The sequence below is a fragment of the Vitis vinifera genome, chromosome 14 (assembly GCF_030704535.1).
Source record: "Vitis vinifera cultivar Pinot Noir 40024 chromosome 14, ASM3070453v1".
Lineage (NCBI taxonomy): Eukaryota > Viridiplantae > Streptophyta > Magnoliopsida > Vitales > Vitaceae > Vitis > Vitis vinifera.
In genome coordinates, this window is record NC_081818.1 from 28,325,624 (window position 1) to 28,340,604 (window position 14,981).

Consider the following 14,981-nt stretch of genomic DNA (forward strand, 5'->3'; position numbering starts at 1 on the left):
CATCAAGCAACATACAAACAAATGGGACGCAAGTGAAATATAAAAACATTGGAACCAAATTATATATATGATATGTTTTTGGACAAATAGTTGAAGAGGTCAGCCAGCGGAAAAATAGAGCCAGCCCATCACTTTTTGCTGGAAATGGGCCTGTCATTACATGAGCTGGGTGCTGCCACATTGGTTAACATTTGGCTTGGCAGGTGACCCCCCACCCCCAACAAAAACAAAAGGACTCTTTGGAACCAAAGCCTTCGAGCCACATTGGTCAAGGGCCACGGTGCCAATCTCAGAACAAAGATCCTCTCGTTTATGCCAGCCAAACCAGGCTGCTTTCATTAGTGATTTGGGACTAGAGTGATCCGTTGGCTGGTGTCTGGCTTCGAAAATTAGAGGTGGTTTTTAGTTATTTTCAGGTGGGGTTTTCTCAATTTCCACGTCTCAGCCTAAAGAAAAGAAGAGAGCATAGCGAGAGCGGAGTCACAGAATGGGTGGAGATGGGATCTTGGGGTTCGGAGATGTTGAGCAAATCAAAGAAGCTACAAGCGGAAAGAGAAGGTGGTTGAAGAGGAGAGAGAGATGGCTTGTGGTTCTTGGGGTGGTTCTACACGCAGTTTACATGCTCAGTATCTTCGATATCTACTTCAAGACCCCAATCATCCATGGCATGGACCCGGTCACTCCTCGCTTCAAGGCTCCCGCCAAGCGTCTCGTGCTTTTGGTTGGTACGGTCTCTAGAGCACCATCTATTCGCTGATTTGATCCAGCTAATTTCACGAGTTATTGGCATTGGATGTAAAGTGGGTCCGTTTAGTTTTGTATTGCTGGTTGTTTATTTGATAGTAGGGACTAATTGGTTGCTTCGAGCATTCTAAAAGATCTTTATTTATTTATTTATTTTTTGGGTATTTTTTGCATTGAATCATTGTGGTTTATTAAAACTGAACACCTGGTTCTGTGATTTCCACTGCAACCACTTTAGCATTTCTTCGTTGGCTGAAATCCGATAGGTTCTTTGTTAGAAAATTGAACTACTTTTTCTGTATATTATTGTTGATGGAATGTTTTCAACCCTGAGTTTCTTAAAATTTTGAAATTGGAATGTAAATGCAGCGGATGGGTTACGGGCTGACAAGTTTTTTGAGCCAGACTCTGATGGAAATTACAGAGCACCTTTTCTGAGGAGCATAATTAAGGAGCAAGGTCGGTGGGGTGTGTCTCATGCTCGTCCTCCAACAGAGTCAAGGCCTGGACATGTTGCTATAATAGCTGGTTTCTATGAGGATCCTAGTGCAGTTACAAAAGGTGTTTTTTCTGTCTTCTTTTACCAACTTAAGAAAAACTCTCTGGTTCAGTCTTTTACTGCTATTCTTCCTGGAAGTAATTCTTATAACTTGTAGAATGCATGATTTTATGCTGTTGGATTCTGTTTACCAAAGATAAATTCTGTTGCAGGATGGAAAGCTAATCCAGTTGAGTTCGATTCTGTGTTTAACCGAAGCCGGCATACATTTGCTTTCGGTAGTCCAGATATTGTTCCAATATTTTGCAGTGCCCTGCCACACAGTACCTGGAATTCATATCCTCATGAGTTTGAAGACTTTGCTACTGGTCTGGTACTATTCTTTTAACACTAGTTATTCCGGTTATAGAAACTTATTCTCCATTATGGATATTTAAATTGGATGTTAGAAGCCCTATTTCCTGTTCTTCCAAAACAGAAGGAAGTTCGATAGAAACTGTTATGGTTTAACTGTCTCGTCTAAAAGCTCTTTCATTCTCATCATATTTACATTTTGCTTTAACTTTTTTGTATGCTTTTTTTTTTCATTGACTAGATTGGATGCATGATGACCATGTGCATCCCTCATATTTTCCACTTGTTATGCTTGTCTTAACATCAATCATTTCATTAGGTTTTGGCTAATGTATGAACTCCCTGTTTAGTAAACTACTCTGTGGTGTCTCATCATTCTGATACATGCCTGCATTGACATCTTGATAATATAATTTTAATTGAAAATGCTTTGTCAAATAACATTAGGGGTGATATGCCTGATGGGTACTATTGGATGCCTGGTGGCTATCCTTGATAACACTGAGGAAACCTGCTGAACATGCTTGAGGTTCCCTGGAAATGGCTGTGATGATTTATATTTCTAATTTCTTATCTTGATATCAGAAACTGTTGCCACTAAACCTAAAACTATTCAAAACAAGCATTGTTTTCAAATTCAATAAGTAACAAGCATTGTTTTCAAATTCAATAAGTTATCTTAAACTTGATCAAAGTAATTTGTCCCAGTCAATTTTTTTATTGACTCAGCAGCAGCTCACTTTCAATCTAACTTACTGGAGTTGGAGTCTGCTAATTAATTATTTATAAATTAGATCATGGTCTTAGTTCACATGTTTGAGTTCCAAAGTGCTCTGCGAATTGCCCCTTTTTCTATTTTTCATGTGTTTCACATAATTTTTTTAGTCTTCATTATAGGGTGAAAAATAGTATAGCTTCTTTTATTGGTGTCTGTATAAGTAAATGAGTTCTAAGCCAATTGGGCTGACTTTAAAGTTGAATGGAGTTTAATTTTGAACTACATAAAAGAGTAAAATTGTGTTGTTTGTCTAGTTTAATTTTTTTTAGACTAAGCCAAAATGTGGCACTTAAATTTTTCTGCATATGCATTTATGTGTGTCAATGTGTGATAAAAAAGAAATAAAAAATGACTTATTACTACCTACTATGGTCAATGGCCTATTGGCTATAAGTAATATGTTAATGGTGTAATTTTCAATTCTACTAGACACCCACAAATGTTTTTCGCAAATTCATTTGTATAGTTGCTAAATAAAGATGTTATAGCTTAATTTTTTTTGTGTAATGAACGGCTCTCTCTCTCTCTCTCTCTCTTCATGGCGTAGTCTTTCAGTTTATGGATCTCTCTTTGAGTAACAAAACCTTAAGTATATAATTAGAGCTCTATGGTTGGTGCAACTGTCGTTATCTATATATGCAAATAATATAATATCATGTCTCCCAATCTGGATGGTGGTCTTATAAATTGGGATGCCTTATTTTTATTGATGTTTTAAATACTTCTCACCCTCATTTGTTATATCCTTCTTCCCTGTTGATAAAAAGTTCTGTATTTCTTTTATGTCTTTCTTAAAGAATAAAAAATGTGTAATCTTGGGTACTTCTCACCCATGTCAACATCATACTTTTCTATCCTAAAAACTAAGGTGTGTTTTCTCAGTTTTCAACATCTCATCTGTGCTTGTTGGCATTCTGTATATCTGTCTGAAGTCGGAATTATAGACTTTTACTGAACTTTTTCCTCCCATCAGTTGTAACGTAGTGCTAAAGTTCTTACTGGAAATTTAATTTTCCTGAAGTAAAAATTTTCTAATAATATTGTGGGCACCAAGTTTTTTTGTTTTTATATATCAACCTCTGTAGTTCTCACTTGAATCAATGCTTTCCTGATTTAATAGTGTTAATGCAGATGCATCCTTTTTGGATGAGTGGTCCTTTGATCAATTCCAGAGCCTTCTGAATAGCTCCAATAAAGATCCAAAATTGAAGCAGTTACTTCTACAGGATAACCTCGTCATATTCCTGCATCTACTTGGTTGTGATTCGAATGGTCATGCACATCGGCCCTATTCATCTATCTACCTTAATAATGTTAAGGTTGTTGATCGTATTGCTGAAAATGTTTATAATCTTGTTGAAGACTTTTTCAAGGACAATCAGACAGCATTTATTTTTACTGCTGATCATGGAATGAGTGACAAAGGTATGAAGCTTTTAGAATATGTATATTAGTGGAACTTGAATTTCTTTTGTTTCATTGCTCTCATTCAGGTTTTTGTCTTGTGTAACCTGCTCAAAGCTTGAATGTTGTTGAATGCATGAATAGTGGTCACAAGCACTCCATAGCATTTGATGATTCATTATGTTTATTGAGCAATTTTTGCTTTTTTGACCAGACAACATTTGATGATGCATTATGTTTATTGAGCAATTTTTGCTTTTTTTGACCAGACAACATTCTATAGATGGTAGGGAAGCAAGCTAAACAAGCCTGATTCTTTACTTGAATCATTTAAGGAATTTAGTCCACCTCCACATGTCCATGGTGATCTCCTTAACTAGTTAATTTAGCTGGATGGCTATTGAATTGTTCGAGCCTCAAAAGTTTCACATAATCCAAGCACCGACCTCACATCCACCGCCATGACTACCCTTCCAGAAAAGTGGAACAAAAAGAAGTGAATAAAAGGAATCACTTAACTTATAGCAATATAATTGGTTGAGCTCAAAGGTTTTGGTAATCTACTTGAATCCATGAATCTATACTACCTTGGAGCAAAAAGTGATTGTGTGTTACTGAAAAAATAAATGAAGAAGAAACTTCTTGTTGGGTGGCTGAATTAGGCATATAATATGCATTTAATATGACATTATCCCATTGGAACAGTTGACCCACCTGGTTAACCATTTTGACCAACCTTGCCAGTTCCTCAATGGCTAGAGTAGTGTTCAAACTTTGAAGCATTGGTTCCTTAGATTTGAATGCTACTAACATGATCTGCTCAGACATGAAATATGATATTTCCTGTCTATTTACTTAAGATACTGTTTAATTTGGTTTCTCTTGGATCAGCTTAAGAAGGGATGGCTGCCTTCTCGGAGGGAGAAGGAGCTCCGAAGGGGGGCAAGTGCTGGTTTGCTGTGGAATCAAAGACTTTTGAGATCTCTATTGAAGAGACTCGAGGCAAACTGAGGGGGATTATTCTGGAGAGAAGCAAAGGCTTATCTTCCTGGATAAAATTTGGAGAAAAGAGCCTCAGTTCTCTGTTGGAAGGAGTGGAAGAGTGGTGCAGAGAAGAATCAAGTTCAAGGAGCCTTAGAGCTTGGGAAGAAGGAGGAAGGAAATATAGGTTGGAGTGTCGTTCAAATGCTGCAGGTAGGTATCTGCTATGTTCAGTGAGGGACTCGGAGGCAAAGAGGTTTTGTCTGGTTTTCCCAGAAGGTAAGGGCTTAGTAGGTGGTTGGTTCATGCTGGCTCAGAAGCTCAGAGCCCTTGGAATAACTTCTCAACCCATGAAGAAGTTTGATCTGGGTAATTCCACCTCTGTAAAGGAAGATTATAGAGGTAAAGGAAAAGAGAAAGGGAAAGGAGTTATTCCAGATGCTGAAAGAGTGGAGAAAGGAGATTTAGGGGAAGCTTTATGGGTGGATGTTGGTGAGCGAGACTTGACCAGAAGGGAAGTGCAGCTTAGCCGCTGTTTGGTAGGATGTTTTGGTGATAGTGTGGAGGATGTTCCGCCTTTGTCCTTTTTGGAAGAATGGGCGTATGATAGCTGGTCTCTCAAGGGAGGTTTAAAAATCTCCCGGTTGGGTGGAGCCTTAGTGTTGTTCGAATTTGAAGACAAAGTGGATGCGGAATGGGTGCTATTAAGGGGTAGTAGAAGGCTCCAGAGGAGAGAGTTTTTCTTGCAGAAATGGGGACCTGAAGTGGGTTGTTGCAGAAATGGAAGCCACCCAAAGGATGTGTGGGTGAAAGTAGTCGGACTACCACTTCATCTTTGGAGTAGAGAAGTGTTCAAGAGTATACGAGAGAGATGCGGGGGATTCATAGCTGTGGATGAGGATACAGCCTTTTTCTCCGAGCTACAGTGGGCTCGCATTTTGGTGAAAGCTCCGGGAAAGATCAAACAGGGTACACTACAGGTGATAGCCGGAAAATGCTGCTGGACGGTGAGTCTTTGGTGGGAAAATCCCCCATGGTTCTCGGAGGTGGTAGAGAGGCGGGAGGTCAGGGATGAGGGTAGGGGAGAATCACGCGCCAGTGGTAGCGTGAGAGGTTTTCAAAATGGCAAAAGTGGTCTGCAGGTTCAGGCGTCAGGGATTTAGGTTGAGTGTGGCAGAGAGCAAGGTGAGGCGGCAGTTGCAGGGGTGGATGAGGGAAGGAGGCCCTTCGCAGGTGATCTGGGCCATTTAAACAACGGGTTTGGGCCCAGTAAAGAGAAGGGACAGGCATATAAAGGCATGAGTGTCTTGGGCTTAAGTGAGGACAGGTTTTGGGCCAAAAGCCCACTACCCGCTAGTTTTAAAAAGAAAGGCTGGGGGTGGGCTTCTAAGCCCACTTCTGGAAAGGAGTTGGAGGTGCGGTCCTCCTCGGCTAGGGCTTCCTCTGTTCCCGCGGAGACTGAAGAGGGGTTGGATCCAGAGCTCAGGGTGTTCCAAGCTGAAAATGCCGTCGGGTCGACGCCGCGTGGATGGAGAGGCACCGACGAGGCTCTAATGGAGGAGGCTTCCAGGTACGATGCTGGTCCTTCTCCTCTTTCTCAGCTGGGGCATCGGGGACACTCCCACCTTTCTTCTTCTTCTTTTGGGGGCATCGCCGAGGCCGTCGGGACTTCGGAGGGGGTGATTGTTGGTGCGGAAGGGGAGTTGGACTGTTATGAGATAAGTTTGGGGAGAATCAATGCCGCGTCGGCTTGCGGGGATGGGAGTGGACTTTTTCGGGACTCGGGTGATGCCGAAAAAGAAAATGAGCTAGCTCTGGTACCAGTTGGGGAGTTTGTTATGAGTCTTTGTGAGGAAGAGGAAGCATGTCACAGAGAAGAAGGGGAAAGTGGGGAAGGATGGAGTACTAGTAGCCTTGCGAGATTCAGCCACTGTTTGGGGATGCCAACGGAAGGCTTCGAAGAGGAAATCTTATATCTCTTAAGAAGAATGAAGGGGAGAATGGAGCAAAAGGGCAGGGAAGGGGTGACTAGGAAGAAGAGCCTAAAATCTTCAAAATCCAGTAGGGAACTCAAGAAGCTGGAGTGGACGGTTAGTTACAAAAAGGCGAAAATGGGATCTAGCACGGGGTTTTCTGGAGGGGCTTCAGGATCAGGGTGTAAATGAAGATAAGAATTCTGTCATGGAATGTTAGAGGGGCTAATGATAGGGATAAAAGGAGGATCATCAAGTCAGTTATTAAATCCCAGAGAGTGGACGTGGTGTGTTTACAGGAAACTAAAATTAAAGAAATGTCTACGGGGCTTGTTCGAAGTTTGGGGGTGGGAAGAAATATAGAGTGGAGAGCAGTCAACTCTAGGGGAGCAGCTGGGGGTATTTTGGTGTTCTGGGACAACAGGGTGGTGGAGCTGGTGGGATGGGAACAAGGAGTGTTCTCAATTTCGTGCCGGTTCAAAAATTGTGTGGATGGTGTTGTATGGGTGTTCACTGGGGTGTATGGGCCGGTTTGCAGTGGTGATAGAGAGGAGTTTTGGGAGGAACTTGGTTCAGTTAAAGGACTATGGAGGGACCCTTGGTGTGTGGGAGGGGATTTCAACTTGGTAAGGTTTCCAGAGGAGCGTAGCAGACGAGGTGGTCTTACAGCTTCTATGAGGAGATTCTCAGAAGTGGTTGAGGATCTGGAGCTCAGGGACTATCCATTGCGGGGGGGTCCGTTTACTTGGAGAGGGGGTTTGAACAACCGGGTCCAGTCTAGGCTGGATAGGTTCTTAGTGACGGATAATTGGGATAACATGTTTAATGGTGCTGTACAGGGCATTCTCCCGAGACCTGTCTCGGATCACTTCCCCATTCTCTTGGAAGGAGGAGGTTTGAAGAGGGGTCCTTCCCCTTTCAGGTTTGAGAACATGTGGTTGGAGGAGGGGGGTTTTAAAGACAAGTTGAAGACGTGGTGGGGGAGTTTAAAGTTTACTGGGTCAGCCAGCTACATTCTAGATGCTAAATTGAGGGCCCTTAAAAACATTTTGAAGATTTGGAATAAGGAGGAGTTTGGGTTAGTTGAGGATAAAAAGGGTGAAGCTCTTAAACAAGTTGAGTACTGGGATGAAAAGGAGAAATATGATGTTTTAAATATGGAAGATTGTGAAGCAAGAAATGGAGCAAGGGAGGCCTACAAGTCTTGGGTGATAAAAGAAGAGATTTTCTGGAGACAGAAGTCTAGGGAGTTGTGGTTGAAGGAGGGGGATAATAATACCAGATTCTTTCATAGGATGGCGAATGCTCATTGTAGAAGAAACTGGCTGTCCAAGTTGAAAGTTAATGGTTGTTGGCATTCAGAGGAAAATAACTTAAGAAACAGTGTGGTGGGGGCGTTTCAAGAGCTGTACCAGGAAGAAGAGGGGTGGCGTCCTAGTGTTGACGGGATCTCTTTTATGAGGTTAGATATCAGTGAGGCTGAGGGGTTGGAGATCCCTTTCGTGGAGGAAGAGGTGTTAGCAGCTCTTACGGACCTAGGCAAAGACAAAGCCCCGGGGCCGGATGGCTTTACAATGGCGTTCTGGCTTTATGGGTGGGATGTGGTGAAGTTTGAAATTATGGGATTTTTTAGAGAATTCCATGAAAGGGGCAGATTTGTAAAATCCCTAAATGCAACCTTCTTGGTTTTAGTCCCTAAGAAGGGAGGGGCAGAAGATTTGAAAGATTTTAGACCGATTAGCCTTGTGGGAAGCCTGTACAAGTTGTTGGCCAAGGTATTGGCAAATAGACTCAAGAAGGTTATGGGAAAAGTGATTTCGGAACCCCAAAATGCCTTTGTGGAGGGTAGGCAAATTCTTGATGCAGTTTTGATTGCTAATGAGGCTGTGGACTCCAGATTGAAAAGCAATCAAGGGGGCGTAATGTGCAAATTGGATATAGAGAAGGCTTTTGATCATGTTGGCTGGAAGTTCTTGTTGACTGTGTTAAAGCAAATGGGATTTGGGCAGAGATGGATTATGTGGATAGAGTGGTGTATCTCAACTGTTAGATACTCCGTTCTGATAAATGGCTCTCCTTCCGGATTCTTCCAAAGCTCAAGGGGTCTGAGGCAAGGGGACCCCCTATCCCCTTACCTGTTCGTGATAGCTATGGAGGTGTTTAGTTGCTTAATGAGAAGGGCCATCAGTGGGGGCTTTCTATCTGGATGGAGGATTAGAGGCAGGGGTGGAGAAGGGATTATGATATCCCATTTGCTCTTTGCGGACGACACCTTGGTGTTTTGTGAGGAGTCCCAGGATCAGTTGACGTATCTAAGTTGGCTTCTCATGTGGTTTGAGGCTTGCTCAGGTTTGAAAGTTAACTTGGAGAAGAGTGAGCTTATTCCGGTGGGGAGGGTGACTGATATAGAGGATTTGGCTCTGGAGTTAGGTTGTAAGGTGGGGGGTCTGCCTTCTAGGTATTTGGGTTTGCCTTTGGGGGCACCTTTCAAATCAGAGGTGGTATGGGATTGTGTTGAAGAGAGGTTTAGGAAAAGGTTGGCTATGTGGAAGAGACAGTATATTTCCAAGGGGGGAAGACTCACCCTTATTCGGAGCACTCTTTCCAGTTTGCCGGTTTACTTCATGTCTCTTTTCCTTTTGCCCAGAAAAGTTAGGATGCGGTTGGAGAAGATTCAGAGGGACTTCCTGTGGGGGGGAGGTGCTCTTGAACAGAGGCCTCATCTGGTTAGGTGGACTCTGGTTTGCTTGGAAAAGAAGAAAGGTGGTTTGGGGGTAAGAAACTTAGCGTTGATGAATAAAGCTCTCTTAGGCAAGTGGAATTGGCGTTTTGCCACTGAAAGAGAGGTGCTGTGGAAGAAAGTGATCAGTCACAAACATGGTGTAGAGGAGGGGGGTTGGTGTACTCGGGCCGAAAGAGGGAGGCATGGTGTAGGGCTGTGGAAAGCTATTAGAAAGGAATGGTTGGGTATGTATAGCAGTTTAGCCTTCCGTGTGGGCAATGGTCGAAGAGTGAGATTCTGGAAGGATAAGTGGTGCGGAGATGAGCCTCTCTACGAATCCTTCCCCTCTCTTTTTGCCATTTCTCAGGCTAAAGACGCGTGGGTTTCGGAAGTGTGGAACCCAGATGGTGTAGGCGATGGTTGGACCCCTTTGTTCTCAAGGGCGCTTAATGATTGGGAAATTGAGATGATGGAACAGTTTATGCTTAAAATCCAAGCTTTTAGGGTGCAAAGGGTGAACGAGGACAAGATAGTGTGGACAACATCTAAAAGTGGTGTTTTCTCAGTCAAGTCGCTCTACGCTATTTTGGAGCCTGGTGGTTCAGCTATGTTCCCTTATGTTGGTATTTGGAAAGCGAGTGTGCCGCCAAAGGTTGCTTTTTTCGCGTGGGAAGCATCTTGGGGCAAAATCTTAACTCTAGACCAACTTCAGAGGAGGGGCTATTCTTTGGCAAATAGGTGTTTTCTTTGTCTTGCTGAAGCAGAAACGGTGGATCATCTTTTACTCCATTGTGTTATGACGAGGACATTGTGGAATCTTCTTTTTTCTCTCTTTGGTGTGGAGTGGGTTCTCTCTGGTACAGTTAAGGATACTCTCCTGGGGTGGCATGGAGCGTTTGTGGGGAAAATCCGTAAAAAGGCGTGGCAAATGGCCCCCTTATGTATATTTTGGTCAGTGTGGAAGGAAAGAAATTCGTTGGCTTTTGGGAACAAGGTGTTGTCAATCCAAAGGTTGAAACATTCTTTTGTATGTAATTTGTGGTCATGGGTGAGGATGTTTATAGTTTTGAGCCCGCGGTCTCTGGTTAGCTTTATTGAGTGGCTAGGCTTTTGTTATAGGTAGGGGTTTTGGCTCGCTTCCTTGGTGTAGTGTCGAGGGGCTGCTTTTGTATACTCTTTGTATACCTAGAGGACACTAGTTTGGTGTTTCCTCTTTCATTTTAATATACTTCACTTTACTTATCAAAAAAAAAAAAAAAAATTTGGTTTCTCTTGAGTTTATTTGATACTCTTAAATATCTCTTTCTTCTCAATGGTTCATTTTATCCAGTGGATTTTGCAACTGAGAGATTCAAATTATTATGCTTTTGCTGATAGGAAGTCATGGAGATGGGCATCCTTCAAACACTGATACACCCCTTGTTGTTTGGGGAGCAGGCGTTAAACATCCTAGACCAATGTCTGAAAGCAACCATTCTGATTGTGGTTTTCGTTTTGTGGATGAACATATGCATGACACACCGACACCTATAGAATGGGGTCTGAATGACTTGGAAAGGGTGGATGTTAATCAAGCTGATATTGCACCACTAATGGTTGTACAGTTTGTCTTTCTCAGGTTTCTTCTTTGAAGCTTAATTATTTACTTAAAAACCTTTTTTATTTTATTTTTCTGGTGTGCTTATTGACTTTTGGCAGTCAACACTTCTTGGTTCTCCATGTCCTGTTAACTCTGTTGGCAATTTACCCCTCGGCTACATTAACATGACAGAGGTGAGTTCAACCCTTGATCAGTAGTTCACTTCTTAGTTTTAATGAAGGATTGCATGTTTTGTCATGGATATTGGAATGCATTTTGTTTTGTTTTCCATTTTATGAATTGAGTTGTTCCAGATTGAGAATGAATGAGTGAAAATATGACATCTATTTTGTTTTATTTTTTATGTCCAGGCAGATGAAGTTGAAGCTGTGCTCGCTAATACAAAGCAAGTTCTCAATCAGTTCCTTCGCAAGTCAAGTATCCTCTTTATATATCAAACTATTTCTTAGTTTTGTGGGCGTTAAGCATTGCTTCCCTTTTTCCCCATTGCTTTCTGTAGAAGATTATTGACTTTCTTCTGCATCTCTCTAAATTTATTGAATTACTTTTCCTTGCTCTCTGAAAATGTAACATAGTTGTTCTGTTTTCAAAATTTCAATGGGTACATATTATTTTTTCATGCTTTTATTTTGTCTATCATCTATTACTTCGATCCTGTTATTCATTTGCCCATTACATAAAAAGGCTGTTATTCATTAGTTACATCTGTCTAAGAATTTCTTCATCATTTATTATTTTAAACCTTCTGGAGATATGGGGGATAGGAGGGCAAGAAGCAGGGAATAACTTTGCTATTTTCTGTTAATTTTCTTGACAAGCTCAGAAATAAAGCAGTCAAATTCGTTAAATTTCAAGCCTTTCAAGCCCCTGGCTCATTATTCCTCAGTATTGGATCAAATTGAAGATCTGATATCTGTTAAAGACTATGATGCTGCAATGAGAGTAGCTCAAAATCTCAAAAGTTTGGCACTGGAGGGGCTTCATTATTTCCAAACTTACGATTGGTTGATGCTGATGACTGTAGTTACCCTTGGTTACATTGGATGGATGGTATATCTTGTTCTCCATGTGCTACAAAATTATACCTCCTTGCCAGAAAATATGTTCAGAAAGGAGCAAGCAGTCCATCTAAGAAATTACACTGGAAAGGTAATGTTCATATCAACTTAAACTCTTGAAATTACATTTGTCCAAAAATAAGAAAAAGAGCAGGAAACCAAAAGAAAGAAAGAAAGAAAGAAATGAAGAGGGAGAGTGAGATAAGACATGTTAAATATATGAAGTTTGAATGCCACCCCCCCATCTCCCCAATTGTGGTGGCCTGGTGCTGTGAATGCATGAAGTTCAGGCCTCTTTTGTATTTTTCAATACTTCCTATTTATTTGCATTTTGAACGTGTATCTCTTGAAAACTTTGATATAATAGGAGTTAATTAAGAAACATTTGTCCAAACATATGAAGTTTGAAGCCCTTGTTGCCAGGTGCTTTGAGTTCTGTGGAAACCTGAAGTTAATGCCTCCTTTGTATTTTTCAATACTCTCTTTTCATTTGCATTGTGAATTTATAGCAATGTAAAAATGAGATACAAATAGGAGTTAATTAAGAATGTAGCTACTTGTGGATTCTTGTGGGAATTGGTTGGTAGTTTATTTCCTTCTCCTTGTGTTGCAATCATGTCTGAACCTTTTTGAAAAGGAGTAAGCATGTCATCAGAGAACATTCAATTGAGAAACAATCCAAGCAAGTAATGTTTATGTTAGTTTAACTTGCGGTAAAATGCAATAACTAATATGGTTAGTAAAAACATTTTTTAAAACGAAAGGAAATAGGAAACAAATGAAAGAATTAGTTTGAGTTGCTGGACTCTAAACTCTAATCAAAAGTCCCCCTGATTATATATTTGCTGCCTAATGCATCTGTTTGAACTCTAAACAGAAGTTCTCCTGGCTGATTATGTGCCCCCCCACTATGCGCGTTTTTTTTTTCTATTCCAACTGGGCTAGCTAATGCTATATAACCATTAAAGCATGCCATCTTGCACTTTATATGTCAGCCTTGCTGATCTATTTTTCTGTTTGTTGGTTGTTCTATTTGTGCCTTATTTGCTTCTTTGTGGTGGGTATCTGTCTTCCCCCTCTGTTATGTATGGGTTGATGGATGAGGAATACCACATAAATTTTACTTGGCAAATGACAAATGTTCCAAACATGTTGATGACACTTATGATCAAAACAGGTTATAAGTAGTTAGATTTCTTCTTTAACAATTTTTACAACTAGTGTTACACACCACTTGGTCAAAAAAGAAAAAAGAAAAAAGAAAAAAATGAAAAACTAACATACAAGGAGCGAGAACTGGAGTTTCTTTCAACATCTCCAATCAAGAATTTGGGGAGCTTGCATGTCCCATATCCTCACTCTTCCTTGTTTATCTTTTGCCTTCTTTTTGAGATGTGAGAGTTTGATCTTTGGGTTCCTTAGGCATATTCCTGGTTAGTTTCCTTTTTAAAGCTTTGTCTATTTCTGTTAATATGGTCATTTTCCTTCTACTAAATTTCATTTGGAACTCTGAAGCCTCTTGTAGAGCTGAGCCTTGGCATGGCTTGTAACAAATAAGAAAGTTAATTCCAATAGTGTGCTTCAAAAGAGGAGGCCTTTCAAAGCCCTTTGCCCTGATTGGTGCATTATCTGGTTGAAGAGGGGAGAAACAGTTGACCCTTTTTTTGGCATTTCTCAGGACTATTGCATAAGCTGTTCAAACTTGCTAGGATTGATTTGGCTTCTCCCAAAAGTGTGATAGAGATGATGGTAATTTCCTTAAGGGGTTTTGAAGATCTTTTGAGGGGTTGAGTTCCTGGTATGTGGCTAGCCTCACTGTGATTTGGACTATTTGGCAAGAGAGAAAGGTTGGGATATTTTAAGACAAGTGAAGATCTACCGGGAACTCTTCAGGACTTGACTTATTGGTATACTTCTACCACTGATGCCTTTGCTAGTATGCCCTTGTTATCATCGGATTGGTATCACATTTGTAGAACCAAGAAGTTAGGCAATGACTCAACCTGAGTGGTTTCCACCTCCAGTGAGCTCTATAGAATTTAATTTCGATGGTTGTTCCTTGGGAAACCTATGACAGTTTAACTGATGACAGCTTGGGATTGGAGGAATGTTAGAAGATAATTGTGTGGTACTCAAAGCACTTTCTAAACCAGTGGAGAGCATATATTGGTATTGGTATTGCTACTGCTATTGAGGCAGATATACAACCTCTGTTAGTGGGGTTTATTGCAGCCTAAAGCTTTTATTCTTCAGATTTGTGGGTTGTTGGTGACTACGCCATTTTCATTTTAGCCTAAAGAAAAGAAGTTTATGGAATGGAAGTATGATGGTGGAACTGTCAAATTTTTTATGTTACTAGACACTTGAGATGTTCTTTTTCTTGGCTCCATACATTGCTAACCAAGAAGTGGATTTTTTAGCCAAGTGAGGGGCCAAACACTTTTAGCATTCTTTGTCGGGGACTTTACCCCCTTGAGCTATGATCTGTAGCTTTGGATTGTATTTTTGGTTTCCTTCATAAGTCGTGCTGCTTATTTTGCTCTTTTTTAATGAGATTGACATATCGACCCTTTTTTATCAGTTTTTTCATTTTTGTGTAAATCTTGGAAAGAGTCCTATCCTTCTTTAACTTGATGAGATTTAATGTAATGTATTATCTTGTTTCTAGTGAAGAAAAATAGAAATCCAATGCAATATATTTTCTTGTTTCTGATTCAGAAAAAAAAAGGATAAAAAAAATCCAAGATATTGTATTTGTTTTAATTTAGTTAATTTATACATTATATTTTATAAAGCATTGCTCATTCACATCTTTTCAGAGCTCTGTAGCAGGCTTCTTTTTCACTACCACCATTTACTCTCCATCAT

General features: G+C 40.7%; 1 protein-coding gene across 2 annotated transcripts in view; it reads left to right on the forward strand.

Annotated features, from left to right (window-relative positions):
• The window catches only part of LOC100254323 (uncharacterized), a 21,065-nt gene continuing 6,084 nt past the window's right edge, over positions 1-14,981 (forward strand). The window contains exons 1-8 of one of the 2 annotated variants that reach the window (XM_003633787.4): positions 1-725; positions 1,114-1,305; positions 1,456-1,611; positions 3,507-3,800; positions 10,833-11,050; positions 11,154-11,228; positions 11,406-11,472; positions 11,879-12,204. In XM_003633787.4, the coding sequence (XP_003633835.1) occupies positions 488-725; positions 1,114-1,305; positions 1,456-1,611; positions 3,507-3,800; positions 10,833-11,050; positions 11,154-11,228; positions 11,406-11,472; positions 11,879-12,204 (1,566 nt within the window). In that variant the 5' untranslated portion in view covers positions 1-487. Of the gene's footprint in view, positions 726-1,113; positions 1,306-1,455; positions 1,617-3,495; positions 3,801-10,832; positions 11,051-11,153; positions 11,229-11,405; positions 11,473-11,878; positions 12,205-14,981 lie in introns of those variants that run through there. The other variant, XM_010662667.2, reaches the window with a different exon arrangement.